This window comes from Pipra filicauda, unplaced genomic scaffold (genome assembly GCF_003945595.2).
Source record: "Pipra filicauda isolate LSUMZ 115617 unplaced genomic scaffold, ASM394559v2 scaffold24_size8852520_pilon, whole genome shotgun sequence".
In the NCBI taxonomy this organism is placed as follows: Eukaryota; Metazoa; Chordata; class Aves; order Passeriformes; family Pipridae; genus Pipra; species Pipra filicauda.
In genome coordinates this window covers 8,356,567-8,378,126 of record NW_024104365.1, presented here as the reverse complement: position 1 = coordinate 8,378,126, position 21,560 = coordinate 8,356,567, and the positions used below count along the sequence as shown (strand labels likewise).

Sequence of the window (21,560 nt, the reverse complement as noted above, 5' to 3'; positions counted from 1 at the left end):
AGGCTGATCTCACCCTCTCTGCAAAATGCCTCCGTGATTGTGATCCCCCTGTGCATAAATATGTGTGGGTGTCCAAGAACATGTGTGTTCATAAGATGTGGTTCTGTTTGTACTGGTAGAGATTTCTCTGTCCAAGGAGGCCACCCTGTCCACTTCCAAACTTCCAACTGGGTATGCAGCACTTGGCACAGATGCCAGGATTCTGTTTCTTGGCATTTGCTTCCATTCTGTGTCACTGGGTAACTTAATCCAGCTCTCAGTTTCTAGGAAGACACCTCTAAGTTGACTACTTACCAGAGCACACCACATCACTAAGGAAATGTTTCTGCTCCCTGTGAGGGCAGTGAGGCCCTGGCACAGGTTGCCCAGCGAAGCTGTGGCTGCCCCAATCCCCAGGCCTGGTTGGACAGGGCTTGGAGCAACCTGGTCTAGTGGAAGGGGCATGGCAAGGGGGGTTGAACAAGATGATCTTTAAGATCCCTTCCAAACCAAACCATTCCAGAATGATTCTATGAAAGGACAGTTCATCTCAGACTGGACTGGTGCTGTGTCTGCACCAACTAATTACTGTCCCCATTCCAAAGATTTTCCAGCCCGTGTGCTGCTGTGCAGGGGGTGTCACAGGACATGTTGCAGGAGGATAACGGTGACATTGCAACAGCCCCAGGAGGCACCTCAGCCTCTGCCACTGCAGCAGGGAGGGACGAGGGGCAGCCCCAGCACCCCCACACTGATGGGGCACTGCCTGGTTGGCCAAGGGCAGTTGTGTCAGCAGGAAGAAGTGCATGTCCCACCCTCTGGCAACGGTGTAAAACCAGGCTGTTTTGGGCAAAGTGATACTCCTCAGTTGTGACTCTTCTGTGTACAAGTGACTCCAGGTCAAATTGTTACAGCCCTTTGCTGCCTTGGTGTGCTCTCAACCACCTCCTTCATCAGGTAGGGGACTTCCAGGAGACCAAAACCCTTCCCTGCCCTCATGCTCTTCCCTGGCTCACTGCTGCACTGGGTAGGAGACTGTCATTGCTGGGAATTCTGGGAATGGTCTGGAGTTGGGGATGGGCACTCCCAAGCTGAGCTGGGAGGTACTTTCCTGAGCTCAGCAAAGCAGGGGTGATCATGCAGAATGTTTGGGGCAGCCAGCTTTGGGCTGGCTGAGGTACTGGACAGCACTGGGTGAGACTTTAGCTTGGCATCTCCTGGTACAAGGATTGCCCTAAATTCTTGACCCTGGTTTGGTTCTTGGTGTGTCCTCTCTGCAGCCCCGTGAAGACCAAGGGCAGGCACCAGCCATGCGGATGCTGTACCTGCTTCTCCCCTTCATCCTCCTGTTGGTCCACAGTGCTGCAGGTGAGAGGGACAGAGGGGAGATGGGTGAGGTGTGAGCCCCTGTCTGTGGGGTTTTCCAGTTCCTGAGAAGCAACCAGATTTCTCAGATATACATAATATTTGGGAGGGATTGTCTCTTATGAAGAGTTGGGCAAATGAGGACCCAGCACAGCTCTTCCTGTTGTTCATACTGGTCTTTCCCTGTGTTTCCCCACGTGCACACATGTTGCTGCAGAAAAAATAAAGCCTGACTGGAGAGGTAAAGATGTTTGGATTGGTGCTAAATGCCCATAGGAGACTGAGATGCAGAGCCAGTGCCAGCTGCTCTGGAACAAGACACATTTTTTACAGTTATCCCATACTCATTTTATTCAACCTCTTTCACTGCGCAGGATCCTCCCTGGCCCCAGGAAATAAGGAAGAATGCAAGCGAGAAAACGGCTACTGTGGGTTTCTGAAGTGCTCTTTCCCCTATGGCATCCAGGGAAAATGTTCAAGGTTTTTCTTTTGCTGCAAAAAGTAAGTTTTATAATTACAAAAGGTACTGTCATGGCACAAATTGTTTGAGTGCCCATGGCTAGCTAATGGCTCAGTGCTCTACATGCTCCAAGGCAGAGGCCAGGGGAGGAAAGGGACCTGTCCTGACTGGGGCTGCAGGAGCCTCAGGTCAGCCTGTGCCTCCCCACTCTCCTCCAGTGCCAGGAAGCTCATTCAGGTTTGCAGAGCACTCATCCAAGCCACCAAAGAGTGAAGCATTTACTGTCCTTGGGCAGCACCCAGGACATGATCCAGGTTTTGCTGCATCTGCACAGACTGGGAGTCAGGGCTGTCACCACTGAGATAACCCAGGTCCAAACTGTCTGCACAAAGGACCTTCACTGAGTCTGAGTCTCCTGCACCACAGACTGGATGGTCCTTGCAGGCGAGGTGGGAGAGAGTGGGAGGAAAAGTTACCACAGCTGACATGCTTCTCTGCTTTCTATGTACAGAATCTGGGGTTGAGACCCTGAAATGTCCAAGCAGGATGTTCCCCTCGCTTCTGGCGCCTGGAACCATCTCCTGAGGTCCTCTCCCCTCCCTGCCTCTGCCATGCCCAGCTGCTGGCACAGCAGCAGTGGCAGCTGCTCCTGCTGGGTGCTGCTGGGCTGGAGACATCTCGTCCCAGCCGTGGGGTCTGTGGGGCAGAGGCTGCTTTTCCCAGCTTGAATAAAGATGAGCAGTTTGGCATTGCAGGGCTGGGCCGTGTGTGCGTGTCCTTGGCATGGAGGCTGTGCTGTGCCTGCTGGCTGTGGGGGTGGCAAAGGTGGCTTGGTGTGAGGAGAAGCAGCTGGGGATGCTGGGGCTGACCAGTGTGTGTGTCCCTGGGGATGCTCCTGCCTGGCAGTGGAGTGGGGACATAGAGCCTGTCAGTGCCTGTTGGTGCAGGGTGTTTGGTGGTGTTGTGATAAAGTTGCTCTGGGGATGCCCCATCTGGGGGAGCAGGAGCCCTCTCTTGGTCCTGCTGGCTATGGGTGTCTCTTGTCCCTGACAGCCCGGGCTTTATGCACAGGACTGTGCTGGGTGTTGTGTTCCTTTGGTGGGTATAGCCGGGACTGCCCACCAAATCCACCCCAGATGTCTCAGAGTTCCCAGCATATCGTGGGCTGGGACCTCCTCCCCCATCTGCAGTGGGGCTCAGTGCTCCAGCACAGTCCCCACTCAGCTCCCTCCTGCTTCCAGCCCCACAGCAACAACCCCCCTACCAGCTCCACAGCCCCTCTCCCTTCCACAGCCCCTCTGGAGGAGCCTGATCCTGCAACCAGCCCACAGAAAACCTTTTCATGCTTTGCAGGGAAGCAGGTCTTCCACTAGGTGACCTCTCCAAAGGATCTCTTGGACCCCGGCCTGGAAAAGTCCAGAAATGTATTCCAACAGGGAGAAACCAGGGTTGTCCTCTCTGCCTGCCTCAGGCAAACAAGGATTACATCACCATTCTCTCCCAACAACCAGTGACCTCGGCCTTCCTGTGACTGCAGACCCCTGCCCTGTGCAGTCACACCCACGGGTGTGTCCCTGCACACAAGGGTATGGCAGCAACTGGGGATCCCAACCATTTCACTCAATCCCTTCCATCCCAAGGAGACAGATCACCCTCAGCACTCCATCCCTCACTTCCACACCTTCTGCTTCCCTGCTGGCTGGGCAGCCCTTCCCAGAGCCATGGGGATGATGCTTTCATCTGCTCCCAGGACATCTCAGCATCACAAGTCCTGAAGATGAGGGTCCCTGCTGGATTTGGAGTAGCCCAGTCTCCTGTGACATCAAACCCTGTGTCCACATCAGCTGGGCTCTTTCCTCACACCCACCATCAAGATCCCACCCTGCTGTCCAGGTCCAGCACAGCAGGTTCCCACTGACTTTTTAGGATAATTCCCTTCACTTTCATTGATGTATCCTTTAATTGAACATTTAACAGTCACCATGAATATCATTTATCTCAGCAGCTCAAAGCTGTTCTGCTGTTCTTCAACAAGACTGATGGTGTTGTGGAGAGTCATCCATGAGCTTAATATAGTAGTGATGGAGGAGAAACAGTAAGAAAAGGAGAAAGATAATAGATAAATGATATTTTTGTTACCCATGATATGACATGACTTCCATGGAAGGAGTGAACTGGAGATGCTGATCACAGAATCAAAAAAACATAGATTAGCTTGGGAGAGACCTTTAAAGGTCATCTAGTACAAGCAATGAGAAGGGACATTTTCAACTAGACCCGGTTGCTCAGAGCCCCATCCAACCTGACCTTGCAAGTTTCCAGGGATGGGTCATCCACCTCCTCTCTGGGCAACCTGTGTCAATCTTTCCCCACCCTTGGTGCAAAAAAATTTCTTCCTTATATCTAATCTAAATGGACCCTCCTTGCCCTATGCATGGATCTGAACATCAACTCATAAATGAACACAGTAACCAATATACTATTTCCAAAACGTCTGAGGAAACTTCAAATAAAAGCAGAGATAAAAGCCCTCTTTCACATCCTATGGTACCTCATTATTTTGTCAAATTGGAGGAGTCAAGGAGAAAAGGCTTATTGACTATTTGAGGATGGTTGCTGCTGCAAATTCCAAGCAGGTCATGCCAGGCTCCTCAGCCCATGTGCTGCTGTACAGGGGGTGTCACAGGACATGTTGCAGGAGGATAACGGTGACATTGCAACAGCCCCAGGAGGCACCTCAGCCTCTGCCACTGCAGCAGGGAGGGACGAGGGGCAGCCCCAGCACCCCCACACTGATGGGGCACTGCCTGGTTGGCCAAGGGCAGTTGTGTCAGCAGCAATAAGGGCATGTCCCACCCACCAGGAGGGGTATAAAATCAGGGTGTTTTAGGCAAAGTAGCATTCCCTGACCCCACAGGCATCTGGAGCCAAGTGATTCCTGTTGGATTTAGTGCTGCCTGAATACCAAGACCTTCATCAGGTAAGTGACTGTGGGGTCTCTTTCTGGAAAGCTGCCCATTCAGGTTCTCAGCTCAAAGCCCATCTGCACAGATTCACCTAAAGGACAAACAGCTGGAAGTATCCAGGTCTGCTCTTAGGCCATCGGAGACATCTGGGAAAGAGAATAAAACCCTTCATATGAGTCTCAGAGATGAGAACATGTGGGAGGTGAATCTAAGCTTTCCTAAGGAGAGGATAGACTGGAAATGTGCCTGGATACTGCAGGAGGGACCCGAGATCCTCTTTGTGGGCAAATGGAGACTTTCTTTGGATGGAATTGGTAACAACTGGGGTCACGTGTGCAGTCTGTTCTCTGGAGAATGTTTGTGGAAGATTTTAGAGAAAGTTATTGGAAAAGGATCATCTTAGATAATGGATTTCCCAGAGACTGAGACATCCCCAAACACTCCCAAGATGTTCAGGGTGTCACAGACCTCAGAACTGTCCTTAAGAGAAAGGTAGAGGAAAGATCATGTGCTGTTTTTGGAGGCAGCCCTGCTGCAGTTTGGGGAACCCCAGGGCCCAGGCTTCTGCACCCCCTGGGGTCCTCCATGTCCTCATTGCCTTGGTGTGCCCTCTGCAGCCCTGTGAAGACGTGGGAGTGGTGGATCAGCCATGAAGATCCTGTACCTGCTCTTCCCCTTGCTCCTCCTGCTGGTCCACGGTGCTGCAGGTGAGAGGGAAAAAGAGGAATCAGGGTAACGTGTGATCCTCCATCACTGGAGTTTTCATTTCCCTGAAAGTTATAATGTTAGTGGGAGTGATGCAAATGTCAGGGGGCATTGATGAGAAAGTGTTTCTCCAGCGGTCTTCCAACAGGACACAGACTTGGTATTGAGAGTATTCTTGAACACAGAAGCTTGGCTTATTCTGTAGGTCAGGAATGGGTTTGGTTTCAAGCTACAACTCTACACACAGATGTTCCTTTTTCAGTGTCCCTGGATGCTTTCTTGCCCTGTAGAGGGATGGGGAGAGCCCCAGGACTGTTTGGATTGGTGGGTCTCCATGGGACACAAAGCATTTAGGCCTCTTCTCATCTAGTGCTGCATCACCTGAGTGTCCCAAAACCTCATTACCCCATGGCATGATCCCTACAAGGGCTGGGCAAGGACTTTCCCTCAGAGATCACACCAATCATGGCACAGCCAGGACAGACATGTGGCATGGGAGGAGTCCCCTGCTTTCCAGATGTGCTGGGGCAGGCAGTGTCGGGAATGCAGCTGGGCAGCCAGCAAGGCTCTTCCTCGACCTCATGCTGGTCCTTCCCACTCTCTGCTCTTGTGTGCACCAATTTAGGGGGAAAGAGTCCTTCTAGGTGAGACATGTTTTTCTTGAAGATGTATCTGTGGGGAGTTTTGAGCTGAGCACAACTACTGGCCTGAGATGCACAGGGAGTGTCAGTCTTTCTGCAAATATGTACAGCTCTCCCAGACTGTTGATTTAATTGTTCTTTGTGTGTCTTGCCTCATGGAAACAGGAAGCACATTCAAATGCAAAATACATGGGGGTGACTGCAGATTTGGGAAATGCCCCTACGGTACAAAACCAATTGGAAGATGCTCAACATTTAGAGCATGTTGCAAAAGGTAAGTAAGAGATCCCTGGTTGACAAAGATAGTTCTCCTTTTTCCACAGAAAGCTTTGTTACAAAGTTATCTCTAGCTAATACCTACTAAATAATCTCCTGCGTTTATGGTTTTTGGGAGAGGCCCAAGAAAGAAGGTAAAAGCCCTTTTGGGTTTGGGCCAGCCCTGAGTGGGGCTGCAGGAGCCCAGGTCAGCCAGTGCCTCCCCACTCTCCTCCAGTGCCAGGAGGCTCATTCAGGCTCTGCAGAGGACACACTCAAGACACCAAAGAGAGAAGCATTTACTGTCCTTAGGCAGCACCCAGGACATGATCCAGGTTTTGCTGCATCTGCACAGACTTGCAGTCAGGGCTGTCACCACTAAGACAACCCAGGTCCAAACTGTCTGCATGAAGGACTGGGCCTCACCTGTGCTGAGCCTGAGTCTCCTGCACCACAGACTGGATGGTCCTTGCGGGCGAGGTGGGAGAGAGTGGGAGGAAAAGTTAAAATAGCTGACGTGCTTCTCTGCTTTCTTTGTACAGCACCTGGGGTTGAGACCCTGAAATGTCCCAGCAGGACGTCCCCCTCGCTTCTGGCTCCTGGAACCATCTCCTGATGTCCTCTCCCCTCCCTGCCTCTGCCATGCCCAGCTGCTGGCACAGCAGCAGTGGCAGCTGCTCCTGCTGGGTGCTGCTGGGCAGGAGACATCTCGTCCCAGCCGTGGGGTCTGTGGGGCAGAGGCTGCTTTTCCCAGCTTGAATAAAGATGAGCAGTTTGGCATTGCAGGGCTGGGCCGTATGTGCGTGTCCTTGGCATGGAGGCTGTGCTGTGCCTGCTGGCTGTGGGGGTGGCAAAGGTGGCTTGGTGTGAGGAGAAGCAGCTGGGGATGCTGGGGCTGACCAGTGGGTGTGTCCCTGGGGATGCTTGTGCCTGGCATTTGGGTAGGGACACAGAGCCTGTCAGTGCCTGTTTGTGCAGGATGTTTGTTATGGGAGTGATGGAGCAACTCTGCAGATGCTCCCTTTGAGAAGTGAGACCTTTGTCCTGGTCCTGCCAGTCACAGGTGCCTCTTGTCCCTTACAACCATAGCACCACTAAACCATGTCCCCAGTTCCATATCTACGTGGTTTTGAATCCCCCCAGGGATGGGGACTCCACAATACCCTGGACAGCTGTGCCAGTTCCTGACCACACCTTTGGTGAAGAAATTGTTCCTAATGCCTGAACTAAACCTCCCGGGTGTAACTGAGGCCATTTTCTCAGTTCCTGTCATTTGTTCCCTGGGAGAAGGGACCAATCTGAAAAAACTTCCACTGCCATTGCTTTCCAGAAATGGAGAGTTTAGTGAGGGATATTCAGATCAACCCTTTCTGCCATGGCCTTTCCTCTCCCTGTGCTCTCCTGTCCTGTCACTGACCCTGAGCAGTCACCACGAACACCCTTCACCTCTGCAGAGCAAAGCTCTTCCTCCATTCCAGGCAGCTCCTGCCCAGCTTGTGTGTCACAGGATGTGTTGGAGGAGGATAAGGGTGACATTGGAACAGCCCCAGGAGGCACCTCAGCCTCTGCCACTGCAGCAGGGAGGGACGAGGGGCAGCCCCAGCACCCCCACACTGATGGGGCACTGCCTGGTTGGTCAAGGGCAGTTGTGTCAGCAGCAATAAGGGCAGGTCCAACGCACCAGGAGGAGTATAAAACCAGGCTGTTTTAGGCAAAGCAGCATTCCCTGATCCCAAGGCCATCTGAAGGCGAACAATTGCTGTTGGATTTGCTGCTGCTTGAACACCAAGACCATCAGGTAAGTGACTGTGGGGTCTCTTTCTGGAAAGCTGCCCATTCAGGTTCTCAGCTCAAAGCCCATCTCCACAGACTCACCCAGAGGACAAACAGCTGGAAGTATCCAGGTCTGCTCTTAGGCCATCGGAGACATCTGGGAAAGAGAATAAAAGCCTTCAAATAAGTCTAAGAGCTGAGAACATGTGAGAGGTGAATCTAAGCTTTCCTAAGGAGAGGATAGACTGGAAATGTATCTTGATGCTGCAGGAGGGACCCGAGATCCTCTTTGTGGGCAAATGGAGACTTTCTTTGGATGGAATTGGTAACAACTGGGGTCAGGTGTGCAGTCTGTTCTCTGGGGAAGGTCTGTGGAAGATTTTAGAGAAAGTTATTGGAAAAGGATCATCTTAGATAATGGATTTCCCAGAGACTGAGACATCCCCAAACACTCCCAAGATGTTCAGGGTGTCACAGACCTCAGAACTGTCCTTAAGAGAAAGGTAGAGGAAAGATCATGTGCTGTTTTTGGAGGCAGCCCTGCTGCAGTTTGGGGAACCCCAGGGCCCAGGCTTCTGCACCCCCTGGGGTCCTCCATGTCCTCATTGCCTTGGTGTGCCCTCTGCAGCCCTGTGAAGACGTGGGAGTGGTGGATCAGCCATGAAGATCCTGTACCTGCTCTTCCCCTTGCTCCTCCTGCTGGTCCACGGTGCTGCAGGTGAGAGGGAAAGAGGGAATTGGGAGGAAGGTCTTGGCCCCCATAATTGGAATTTTCCATATCCTGGGAAGTAACCAAGTTCTTTGGAAGCATGAAATGTTAGGGGGGATTGAGGAAAATGGAGTTTTTCAAGTGAATTTCCAACAGACATAGACGTGGAGTGTGTTGAGCCCCTGGAAATACAAGCCTGGCTTCATCTGTGGGAAAAGAAGAGGTTTGGTTTCAAGCTCCAACTCAGCACCCAGATGTTCCTTTTTCAGGGTCTCTGCATGCTCTCTTGCCCCATACAGGGGTGTGAAAGAGCCCCAGGACTGTTTAGGTTGGTGGGTCTCCATGGGACACAGCACTGTCCTTTCTCATCTAGTACTGCATCAACTGAGTGTCCCAAAACCTCATTAGCCCAAGGCATAATCCCTGCAAGGGCTGGGCAAGGACTTTCCCTCAGAGGTCACACCAATCATGGCACAGCCAGGACAGGCATGTGGCATGGGAGGAGTTCCCTGCTTTCCAGCTGTGCTGGGGCAGGCAGTGTTGGCAATGCAGCTGGGGGGCCAGCAAGGCTCTTTCTTGACCTCATACTGGTCCTTCCCACTCTCTGCTCTTGTGTGCACCAATTTAAGGGGAAAGAGTCCTTCTAGGTGAGACATGTTGCTCTTGAAGCTGTGTCTGTGGGAAGGTTGGAGCTGAGGATAACTACTGGCCTGAAATGCAGGGGCAGTGTCAGCCTTTCTGCAAACATGTACAGCTCTCCCCGACTTTTGATTTAATTGTTCTCTGTGTATTTTTCCCCACAGAAACACAAAGCGAATTCAAGTGCCTACTAAGCGGGGGTGACTGCAGATTTGCGATATGTGCCTATGGTACAAAACCAATTGGAAGATGCTCAACATTTAAAGCATGTTGCAAAAGGTAAGTAAGAGATCCCTGGTTCACAAAGGTAGTTCTCCTTTTTCCACAGAAAGCTTTCTTACAAAGTTATCTCTAGCGAATGCCTGCTAAATAATCTCCTGCACTTGCGGTTAGTGGGAGAGGCACAAGAAAGAAGGCAAAAGCCCTTTTGGGTTTGGGCCAGCCCTGAGTGGGGCTGCAGGAGCCCCAGGTCAGCCAGTGCCTCCCCACTCTCCTCCAGTGCCAGGAGACTCATTCAGGCTTTGCAGAGGACTCACCCAAGCCAACAAAGAGTGAAAAGTTTGTAGTCTTTGGGCAGCACCCAAGGACCTGAGAGGACATGATCCAGGTTTTGCTGCATCTGCACAGACTTGGAGTCAGGGCTGTCACCACTGAGATAACCCAGGTCCAAACTGTCTGCACGAAGGACTGGGCCCCTGTGTGCTGAGCCTGAGTCTCCTGCACCACAGACTGGATGGTCCTTGTGGGGGAGGTGGGAGAGAGTGGGAGGAAAAGTTACAAGAGCTGACATGCTTCTCTGCTTTCTTTGTACAGTATGTGGCATTGAAACCCTGAAATGTCCAAGCAGGACGTCCCCCTTGCTTCTGTCGCCTGGAACCATCTCCTGATGTCCTCTCCCCTCCCTGCCTCTGCCATGCCCAGCTGCTGGCACAGCAGCAGTGGCAGCTGCTCCTGCTGGGTGCTGCTGGGCTGGAGACATCTCATCCCAGCCGTGGGGTCTGTGGGGCAGAGGCTGCTTTTCCCAGCTTGAATAAAGATGAGCAGTTTGGCATTGCAGGGCTGGGCCGTGTGTGCGTGTCCTTGGCATGGAGGCTGTGCTGTGCCTGCTGGCTGTGGGGGTGGCAAAGGTGGCTTGGTGTGAGGAGAAGCAGCTGGGGATGTTGGGGGTCCCCAGTGTGTGTGTGTCCCTGGGGATACTCTTGCCTGGCAGTGGAGTGGGGACACAGAGCCTGCCAGTGCCTGTTGGTGCAGGGTGTTTGTTGTGGGAGTGATGGAGCAGCTCTGAAGATGCTCCCTTTGAGAAGTGAGACCTGTGTCCTGGTCTTGCCAGTCACAGGTGTCCTGTGGCTTATTAACGTAATATAATAAGACAAGACCCAGCAGCTTGGTTGTCAAGTAGCCAAATATCTTTATTTAAAGGAAAATGCCCCCTTTATATACCCTCTGGGGGACATGTGGTTCACCTGACCAATGACAGCAGGACGTACACTGCCCACATACCAGTATGCTGTCCAGGGACTTCCATGCTGTCCAGAATGCAGCCCCTGCATCCCTGGGACATGTCCCTACATCTCCCCCAATCCAATTACTTAAGGCGAGTCAGAAAAACAGTGCAACAACAACAGTGCAAATAAGAGAACAATATCTTAAACAATTACTATTGCATTGCAGTGACCCAGCACACCGCTCACTTTGGGTCCTTAACAACTTACTTATCTATTGGAAGTGTTCTCTTTAACCTTTTAGACCTGTTTGGCATTACCTTAAACCTTTATTTTCCTAAAGGGTATTGTGTAACCTGGAAAAACAGCTTTATTAATCTAAGGGCCTTGGCCCAACAGTGTAGTACCTATAAAATTGTAACCTTTATTTTTCTCAGGGTTTATGTAAATGGGAAAAATCAACTTTGTTACGAAAGCAGATTAAATGCCGTAAAATGAATTTCTCTAGTGTGACCATGTGGCTGAGGTAGTGACACCTTTGTAAGGTATTTGGTATTTAAGGTGCTTTATACACTCACATTTTGCCTCACTGGTCATTTTCAATTGTAAACCTGAAATGTAAACATCATTATCAAATGGTAAACATAACTGTGTTTCCGAACTCTGCATTACTTTGGTTCTGTTTTATCAATTATTATTTGTTTGTGATTTTTCTGTTTTGAAGAAAAGTTAATGTAAGTTTACACACCTAGAGGAGAGCTATAACCCTTCCTCCCCCTTTTTTACCGTTTTGAAATACGTTTGGTGTGCAGTGTGCTCCTTGACAACAGCTTGTTGAACAAGTGAGCCTTGTTCAGAAAAATCAAAAGTCAATAAAGTTAAAGATACACAAAGTAGTTACCATGCATATATGCTAACACAGTATATAAAACAAGTTATCATTACAATATGCTAACGCAGCTTGAAACTTAGCATCCTTTGTAAGCAACCAGTTTAAGCTGTCTGTGGTTTCTGGAATGCAGTTAATTATCAGCCTTTGTCCATCCATCCTTGGTAGCTGCTTTTTGCCCTTAATAACAAATTTAACAAACATGTTAATAACAATTTAGACAGTCTCAGATGGCTAGTGTGGTAGAAACAGATATAGAGGCTAGGCAAACATGCAGTTTCTCTGCTTTTTTTGAAGTAAAGCAGTAGAAGTAATTTTATGGCTTTTTAGTGTCCTTTACTTCAAAGCCGCCTTTTGCTGGAGCTTGAAGTAAAGCAATAGAAGTCATTTTAATGTCTTTTTAATGTCTTTTTACCTCGAGGTTGAATGTTGAAAGGTGGTCCTTTAGCTGGAGCTTGAAGTAAAATCAAGAAGTCATTTTAATGCTTTTATTGTCTTTTACCTCAAGGTTGACAGTTACTGTGCAACCTTTTCCATCGCGGATCTGTTTCGTTGTTGGCTGATGAATTTTTTCCTAGAGCATTTTGCGGGTCTTACTTCTTGAATTATATTGGTTAGAGCCACTATAATCAGTTTTAACTGGGTTTTTTAGGCAGCTATGACCCACAAGAAGCTATCGCAGCGGGTCCAAAGGACTCTTTCAGCAGCAGCATGGAGGCAGCCGGTGCAGGGGCAGAGCTCTGTCCCTGCACTGCACGACTGCCTGTCTTTTTTTGGAGGGGACAAAACTGGCTCCCCCCTGGTGTCCTCTGTTGTTTCACTGCTTATCGGATTAACATGTTTTAAGCACGTTTCCTCAAGCTGGGACACTCGGCAAGCTGGCCGTGGGCAAGATGGTGATTCCCAAGCCGCGGCGTGGCCGCCACGTGGCTGCAGCTTGGCAGTGCCTCGTGGACTCAAGGTCTGTCTCTCCCTAACAAGCACACAGTTTGTGCCATGTGCTCGCTCCTGGCTGCGTAAAACCCAGCTCAAGTCCTTTGTTAGGTCCTTTAGGTTTGCACACAGTGCTCAGTCTGCACATGGTTCTCTCCCACCCCGTTTCTTTCTTCTCTCGGTGTTTGGGAGAGTACTTTGTCTGTTAAGGCTCATGGGGGAAACAGGAGGTTTAAAGTTTTTCTCCGTGGACCAGTTTAAGTTTCTCTGTGAGATTTTTAAAGTGTCCACATCTTCTATCTCTGCTTTCTCTCGAGCAGTCACTCCAATTTTTTTCCAAGCAGTTACACTGAGGATTCTGCTTAGCAGAAATCCCATTATAGTTATTTTCTATCATTTCCCTTGAATTTTAACTTCCCATGCCGGCTTCTTACCTTGAATTCTCTGTAGCTTTACCTCTTCTTTCTTTCGAAGCTTCCTCTGCCAGATCTCTCGTGCGCACAATACTTAGATTTTTGGAGCTCCCATGCAGTCCTGCTGCACGACATCCCAGTCGTCTTTTTGCACTGGTATTCAACATCCTTTGTTTAATGACGTTTTCTGCCTGCTTTTAGCTCAGTATATGACATCCGGCTTTTTTTTTGGAGAAAAGCTTTCCAAGTTTTAACAACAAGCCCGTCCGAACGCTACCGAATTTTGCCTTGTTACAAGGCATTCTCTAATCATCCCTGATACAGGGAGTTGCCTCACGATGAGGGGGCCATTTGTGGCTTATTAATGTAATATAATAAGACCCAGCAGCTCAGTCAGCAAGCAGCCAAATCTCTTTATTTAAAGGAAAATGCCCCCTTTATATACTCTCGGGGGGGGGCATGTGACCCACCTGGCCAACGACAGCAGGACACACACTGCCCATGTGCCAGTATGCTGTCCAGGGACTTCAAGACCCAGAATGCACCCCCTGCATCCCTGGGACACGCCCTCTACAGTGTCCCTTGCCTCTCACCAGTAAACCATGTCTTCAAGTGCCACATCTACACAGCTTTTAAATCCCTCTAGGGATGGGGACTCCACAATACCCTGGGCAGAGTATTGCAATGCTTGACCACCCTTACTGCAAAGAAATTGTTCCTAGTATCCAATCTAAACCTTCCCTATTGCTGCTAGTGGCCATTTTCTCTGGTCCTGATAATTGGTACCTGCCAGAAGAGACTGACTCCAATAATCATCCACTGCCATGGCTTTCCAGAAATGGAGAGATCAGTGAGGAATAGTTCAGATCAGCCCTGTCTGCCATGGCCTTTCCTCTCCCTGTCCTCTCCTCTCCTGACACTGACCCTGAGCAGTCACCACAAGCACCCTTCACCTCTGCAGAGCAAAGCTGTTCCCCCACCCCAAGGACTCAGTCACGGGAGAGTGGAAGGCTTAGACAATGTTATTCCAAAGCCTTGCTGTTGAATCAGGAGGTGCAGAAAGGACTCCCTTTCTTTCTAAACTCCTTTTCAGAGAAGGATGTAGGTGTGGCTGAATCCTATCTTGTGTCAACAGTTTAAATTTAAATGAATTATAGAGGTGTGATTAAACCACCCGCAGGTTTTCCTGATGGCAAAAGGGGTACATTTGTACAAATGAATTATTTATTATGACAAATTAACAAAGAGGTGAACAGACAAAAGATCTTAATCAGAATTCTTTACTACCCAGTGTAAAAGCTAAACATCTACTAGTGGGGTATTACCTAACAAAGTGATACAGTGCAGTGTAACAAAGCAATTATGTTAAAGCAACTGGATCGAAGGGAGCATAAGAAACTACTGTTAAGTGGAGACTCATATAACTCACCATGGGAGATAGCAGGCAGATCTCTCTTGCTCTTAACCCCTGGGCAGCAACCATGAAGAGGCGGCCCTGCTTTACGGGAGAAGGTCCAGACTTCAAGGAAGTGTGTGAAAGAGTCTGCCATATGGAAGCTGGACAGGGCTTTTATAGTTCTGAAGTGATAGATTGGTAAACATAAATTTACAAGACCGCAGGCGAGCTTCTTCTGTTGGTCAGGAAGGAGGGTGGTTTCAGGCTCCAGCTCTGCACCCAGATGTTCCCTTTTTCAGTATCTCTGGGTGGTCTCTTGCCCTATGCAGGGGTGGGGGAGTGCCTCAGGACTGTTTGGATTGGTGGGTCTCCATGGGACACAAAACTGTCCCTTCTCATTTAGTGCTGCATCAATTGAGTGTCCCAAAACCTCATTACCCCAAGGCATGATCCCTGCAAGGGCTGGGCAAGGACTTTCCCTCAGAGGTCACACCAATCATGGCACAGCCAGGACAGGCATGTGGCATGGGAGGAGTTCCCTGCTTTCCAGCTGTGCTGGGGCAGGCAGTGTCGGGAATGCAGCCGGGGAGCCAGCAAGGCTCTTCCTTGACCTCATGCTGGTCCTTCCCACTCTCTGTTCTTGTGTGTACCAATTTATGGGGAAAGAGTCCTTCTAGGTGAGACATGTTGCTCTTGAAGCTGTGTCTGTGGGGAGTTTCGAGCTGAGCACAACTGTTGGCCTGAGATGCACAGGGAGTGTCAGCCTTTCTGCAAACATACACAGCTCTCCCAAACTGTTGATTTAATTGTTCTGTGTGTGTTTTTCCCTCATAGGTGGGAACGAGGTAATCAGATGCAGAATAATTGGAGGATACTGCGCATTTGGGAGATCCTGTGCCCCGGGTACAAGACCTGATGGGAAATGTGCAAGAAATAATTTGTGTTGCAAACGGTAAGGATGAGATCCTTGGCTGAAGAAAGTTTTTCCTCCTTTTTCCATAGAATTATTTGTTCCAAATTTAGCTTTACTTACTGCCTGCTAAATAATCTCCTGCATTTCTGGTTAGTGGGAGAGGCACAAGAAGGAAGGTAAAAGCCCTTTTGGGTTTGGGCCAGCCCTGAGTGGGGCTGCAGGAGCCCCAGGTCAGCCAGTGCCTCCCCACTCTCCTCCAGTGCCAGGAGGCTCATTCAGGCTTTGCAGAGGACTCCCCAAAACCGCTAAAGAGTGAAGCATTTGCTGTCCTTGGGCAGCACCCAGGACATGATCCAGGTTTTGCTGCATCTGCACAGACTTGGAGTCAGGGCTGTCACCACTAAATTAACACTGGACCAAACAGTCTGCATGAAGGATTTCACTTCACCTGTGCTGAGCCTGAGTCTCCTGCACCACAGACTGGATGGTCTTTGTGGGGGAGGTGGGAGAGAGTGGGAGGAAAAGTTACAATAAAGAATGTGTTTCTCCACTTTCTCCTTATAGGGTGTGCGGTTGAGACCCTGAAATGTCACAGCAGGACGTCCCCCTTGCTTCTGGCTCCTGGAACCATCTCCTGAGGTCCTCTCCCCTCCCTGCCTCTGCCATGCCCAGCTGCTGGCACAGCAGCAGTGGCAGCTGCTCCTGTTGGGTGCTGCTGGGCTGGAGACATCTCATCCCAGCCGTGGGGTCTGTGGGGCAGAGGCTGCTTTTCCCAGCTTGAATAAAGATGAGCAGTTTGGCATTGCAGGGCTGGGCCGTGTGTGCGTGTCCTTGGCATGGAGGCTGTGCTGTGCCTGCTGGCTGTGGGGGTGGCAAAGGTGGCTTGGTGTGAGGAGAAGCAGCTGGGGATGCTGGGGCTGACCAGTGGGTGTGTCCCTGGGGATGCTCCTGCCTGGTAGTGGAGTGGGGACACAGAGCCTGTCAGTGCCTGTTGGTGCAGGATGTTTGTTGTGGGAGTGATGGAGCAGCTCTGCAGATGCTCCCACTCCGAAGTGGGACCTGTGTCCTGGTCCTGCCAGTCACAGGTGTCCCTTGACCATGACGACCACAGCCTTGTGTGCAGAGCTGTGCTGGGTGGTGTTTCTGCTGTTTGGGCATGGCCATGGTTGCCCAAATGACCTGTCCCTGATGCTGCTCCTTGTCCTGTTCCACTGTGCTCAGCCCTCCTTGCTATGGGCAGTGCAGAAGCTGTGCTGCTCTACACACTGTCCCACAAGGCAGGAGGAGAAGGAGGCCATGAAGCTCCTGGTCTGGGTGACCTGTGGAATGTCTCCCAGTGACCCTGGCCTGGAGATGTTCAAATTTATTTATCCAAGGGGAGTAAACAGGTTTTCTTGTCCTCTCTGCCCAGCTACAGGAAGTCTGGGATGACTGTGCTCGGCACAATCAAAGGCAGTGGCCTCTCCCTTTCTGCAAAATTACACCTCAGACTTTAGTTCTGCTTTGTTCCATGCCTGTGTGTGTCCGTGAGCAGAGAATGTTTCCTTCAAAGAATCATAGAACCACATAACTGTTAAGGTTTGAAAAGCCCTCTAAGATTATTGAGTCCAACCATTCTCCCAGCACTGCCAAGCCCACAACTAATCCATGTCCCCAAGTGCCACATCTACATGGTTTTAAATGCCTCCAGGGATGGGCCCCAAACACTGCCCTGGTGAGTCTCTGCCAGTGTCTGACCACGCTTTCAGTGGAGAAATTGTTCCTAATATTGAGTCTAATCCTGCCATGGTCTTTCTTCTCCCATGTTTTCCTCTCCTGACCCTGCAGCAGTCACCAGAAGCACCTTTCACCTCTGTAGAGCAAAGCTGTTCCCCCACCCCAGGGGCTCCTTGGGCCAGAACATCTCAAGCCACACTAATGGTGCTGTGGACAGTCAGCACATGAGTTTCAGAGGGCAGACACAGAAGGGAGAGAAATGGAAAGAGGGAGAGGAAGAGAAAGACTCTCTTTTTTCCAAGAGTACATGAGCTTTTCTTTTCTCCATGTTCTTTCCAAACAACCCAGACAAACCTCTTCAAGTGAAATGAGGAGAGGTAAAACTTTCCTCTCTCTGTATGAAGATCTGCAGGTTTGCAATATTCAGCCTGGTCTCGCACATCTCTGGCTACCTGAGTATTTAAAGAATCTCTGAAATGAGAGGACAAAAAGAAGGAAACCCTTTCCTCAATGCTACCATTCCCAGCACCAACCAGGATGCCTTGTCCATCTCAGGCAGCTCCTGCCCAGCCTGTGTGTCACAGGACATGTTGCAGGAGGATAAGGGTGACATTGCAACAGCCCCAGGAGGCACCTCAGCCTCTGCCACTGCAGCAGGGAGGGACGAGGGGCAGCCCCAGCACTCCCACACTGATGGGGCACTGCCTGGTTGGCCAAGGGTAGTTGTGTCAGCAGCAATAAGGGCATGTCCCACCCACCAGGAGGGGTATAAAATCAGGCTGTTTTAGGCAAAGCAGCATTCCCTGATCCCGAGGGCATCCAGACACAAGTATTCCTATTACTGCCTGAACACCAAGATCCTCATCAGGTAAGTGACTGTGGGGACTCTTTATGGGCAGCTGCCCATTACAACTCTCTCCTCAATTCCTGACATTTTCTAATTGTGTCAAATTTATCCATCAGAGCTTTCCATGGAAGATGAATAATTTGCTGTATGAGACAGTGATTAGTGGTGCCCATATTGTGCTGGAAGTAAAACTTGGTTTCCTGACTTCAGCTGTGATTGGAAATGTGTCTAGAGGCTTGAGGGATGTGTGTGAGACCTCATGTTCTGGGTCACATGAGGACTGTCTTGGAGAAAGTAGGGAGATTCTAATCAAGCATCAGTACAGAGAGTTTCCATTCTTTCAGGCTTCCATTAATTTGGAAGGTTACTTTGCCCCCAGCTGTTCCATGATTCCATGATCTAGGGGAAGGCATCCCTACTCATTACAGGGGAGTTGGACTGGATGATCTTTAAAGGTCCCTTCCAACCTAAACCAGTCTGTGGTTCTATTGACCAGAAATGACTCACAAGAAGCCTCCCTCACCAAATGCTGAGCATCTCCAGGGACATGAATTTCCCTCAACTCCAGAACCTAGGTCAGTTCTCCATCCTGGTTTGACTACTGGCTTTGTGTTGAGTGTTGGCACAAGCACCTCCTGACAGGCAAACCCTCTCTGCTTTGGCCCTTGGGTGAGGAGAGGCGGACACGTGAGAACAAAAACAGTAGAAATGTGTTTCATCTGGTAACTACATTTGAAAGACTGTCTTGTCCCACCCTTGGCTTTGTCCCTCCAGAAACATATTTATTGCTTCTAAAGAGGTTAAGTGTTGGATGGAAAAGGCCTGAAGGAGTACAGCTTCCAAGGGAAAATACTCTGTCTGCATTTTCTGTAAGTCTTTGAATGCTGTTTTGCTTACAAGTTCAATAGTGTGGCATTAATTCTGCCATGTGTCCTTTAAGAGAATTCATTTGGAATTCGTAGAGAATAAGATGACAGGGAAACATCAGCTGAATTGCCCAACAGGCCAATACTTCCCCAGCTGCTCCCAGAGTATACAAGAGGTGCTTATCTGACAACCATCCTTTGCAACAGGTCACAGAGGATGTTGTCCTCCGTCACTGGTGATAGTCCCTCTGCAATTTGGCATTACTGTGTGCTCTCATCTCCAGGAGTTTTGGTGTGTCCCTTCTGCAACCCTGTGAAGTCCTGGGAGAGGTGTCAGCCATGCGGCTCCTGTACCTGCTCTTCCCCTTCTTCCTCCTGTTGGTCCAGGGAGCTGCAGGTGAGAGGGGGAAAAGGGAGATGAGTGTGGTGTTAACCTTTCTGCAGTCACACCTCTCCCTCCCAGATTATTGTTTTAACTCTTTCCCTGTGCATTATTTTCTGTGACAGCTGGAAAAACAGACAAATGCATAAAACGAGGAGGAGTCTGCGTTTTTGGGGGGTGTCGTTTCCCCTATAAATATGTGGGAACTTGTACACTTGTGAGTCACTGCTGCAAACTGTAAGTTCTGGATATAGTTTGCTCCTTTTGGTGGTTAAAGTTAATATTTTCATTCAAGCCCACTCCTACCCCACAGGTTCTTGTGTTCATGCTCAGAGGTAAAAGCCAGGGAAAGAAAGGAAAAGTCCTTGTGGGTTTGGATGTGCCATGAGTGGGGCTGAAGTAGCTCCAGGTCAGGGAGTGCCTCCTCACACGCCTTTACCCCCACAAGGCTGACCCACTGTAAATGCAGAGAGCTCAGCTATGTTGCCCAGAGGAGAAGGTTGTCCCTGGAATAGTGTGAGGAGAAGGATCCTGCTCCTGATATTTGTAAAGAGCCTTTGAGCCAAGGCTGTCACCACTAAGGAGAGCCTAGGGCCAAGCCAACTGGAGTTGACCTCTGTGAGGCTGAGTATTATCTCCATGCACTTGTTGTCAGTTCAGGAGAGGTGGGAGAGAGTGGGAGGAAAAGTTACAATAGCTGACATGCTTCTCTGCTTTCTTCTCACAGTATCTGGGGTTGAGACCCTGAAGTGTCCCAGCAGGATATTCCCCTTGCTTCTGGCTCCTGGAACCATCTCCTGAGGTCCTCTCCCCTCCCTGCCTCTGCCATGCCCAGCTGCTGGCACAGCAGCAGTGGCAGCTGCTCCTGCTGGGTGCTGCTGGGCTGGAGACATCTCATCCCAGCCGTGGGGTCTGTGGGGCAGAGGCTGCTTTTCCCAGCTTGAATAAAGATGAGCAGTTTGGCATTGCAGGGCTGGGCCGTGTGTGCGTGTCCTTGGCATGGAGGCTGTGCTGTGCCTGCTGGCTGTGGGGGTGGCAAAGGTGGCTTGGTGTGAGGAGAAGCAGCTGGGGATGCTGGGGCTGACCAGTGGGTGTGTCCCTGGGGATGCTCCTAAGTGGCAGCAGAGTGAGGTCACTGCACCTGCCAGTGCCTGTTGGTGCAGGGTGTTTGTTGTGGGAGTGATGGAGTTGCTCTGCAGATGCTCCCTCTGGGGAAGCAGGAACCATGTCCTGGTTTTCATAGTCATAGGCTTATTTCCCAGGAACCTACCTCCATGAGGGTAATCACCTCTCTTGTGAAGGGTGCTCAGCCCAGATGGCTGGGACATGCACTTATTGCTGCTGACACAACTGCCCTTGGCAACCAGGGATTGCCACATCAGTGTGGGGGAGCTGGGGCTGTCCCTCATCCCTCTCTGCTGCAGTGGCAGAGGCCGAGGTGCCTCCTGGGGCTGTTGCAATGTCACCCTTTTCCTCCTGCAACACATCCTGTGTCACTCCCTGCACAGCTGGGGTGCCTGGCATGACCTGCTTGGAATTTGCAGCAGCAACCAATCTCAAAGAGTCAATAAGACTTCTCTCCTTGACTCCTTCAAGTTGACAAAATAATGAGGTAACATGGGATGTGAAAGCATAAGAAAGGTTAAAAACCTTCTTACCTTTCAGTGTTATAACAGGGGGTTTCATCTCTGCTTTTATTTGAAGATTCCGCAGAGATTTTGGAAATAGTATATTGGTTACTGTGTGCACTTATGAGTTGATGTTCAGATCCATGCATAGGGCAAGGAGGGTCCATTTAGATTAGATATAAGGAAGAAATTTTTTTGCACCAAGGGTGGTGAAACATTGACACAGGTTGCCCAGAGAGGAGGTGGATGACCCATCCCTGGCAACACGCAAGGTCAGGTTGGATGGGGCTCTGAGCAACCGGGTCTAGTTGAAAATGTCCTTTCTCATTGCTTGTACTAGATGACCTTTAAAGGTCTCTCCCAAGCTAATCTATGATTTTCTGATTCTGTGATCAGCATCTCCAGTTCACTCCTTCCATGGAAGTCATGTCATATCATGGGTAACAAAAATATCATTTATCTATTATCTTTCTCCTTTTCTTGCTGTTTCTCCTCCATCACTATTATATTAAGCTCGTGGATGACTCTCCACAACACCATCAGTCTTGTTGAAGAACAGCAGAACAGCTTTGAGCTGCTGAGATAAATGATATTCATGGTGACTGTTAAATGTTCAATTAAAGGATACATGAATGAAAGTGAA

At 50.0% G+C, this 21,560-nt stretch overlaps 1 protein-coding gene across 1 annotated transcript; it reads left to right on the top strand.

Moving 5' to 3' along the window:
• The first annotated feature begins 1,289 nt into the window (after window positions 1–1,289).
• LOC120323376 (gallinacin-1 alpha-like) lies at window positions 1,290–9,686 on the top strand. Its single transcript, XM_039381952.1, is given in 5 exon segments — window positions 1,290–1,347; window positions 1,719–1,845; window positions 5,388–5,430; window positions 6,914–7,021; window positions 9,657–9,686. Coding segments are annotated over 5 exon segments (366 nt in total).
• Window positions 9,687–21,560: the final 11,874 nt, after the last annotated feature.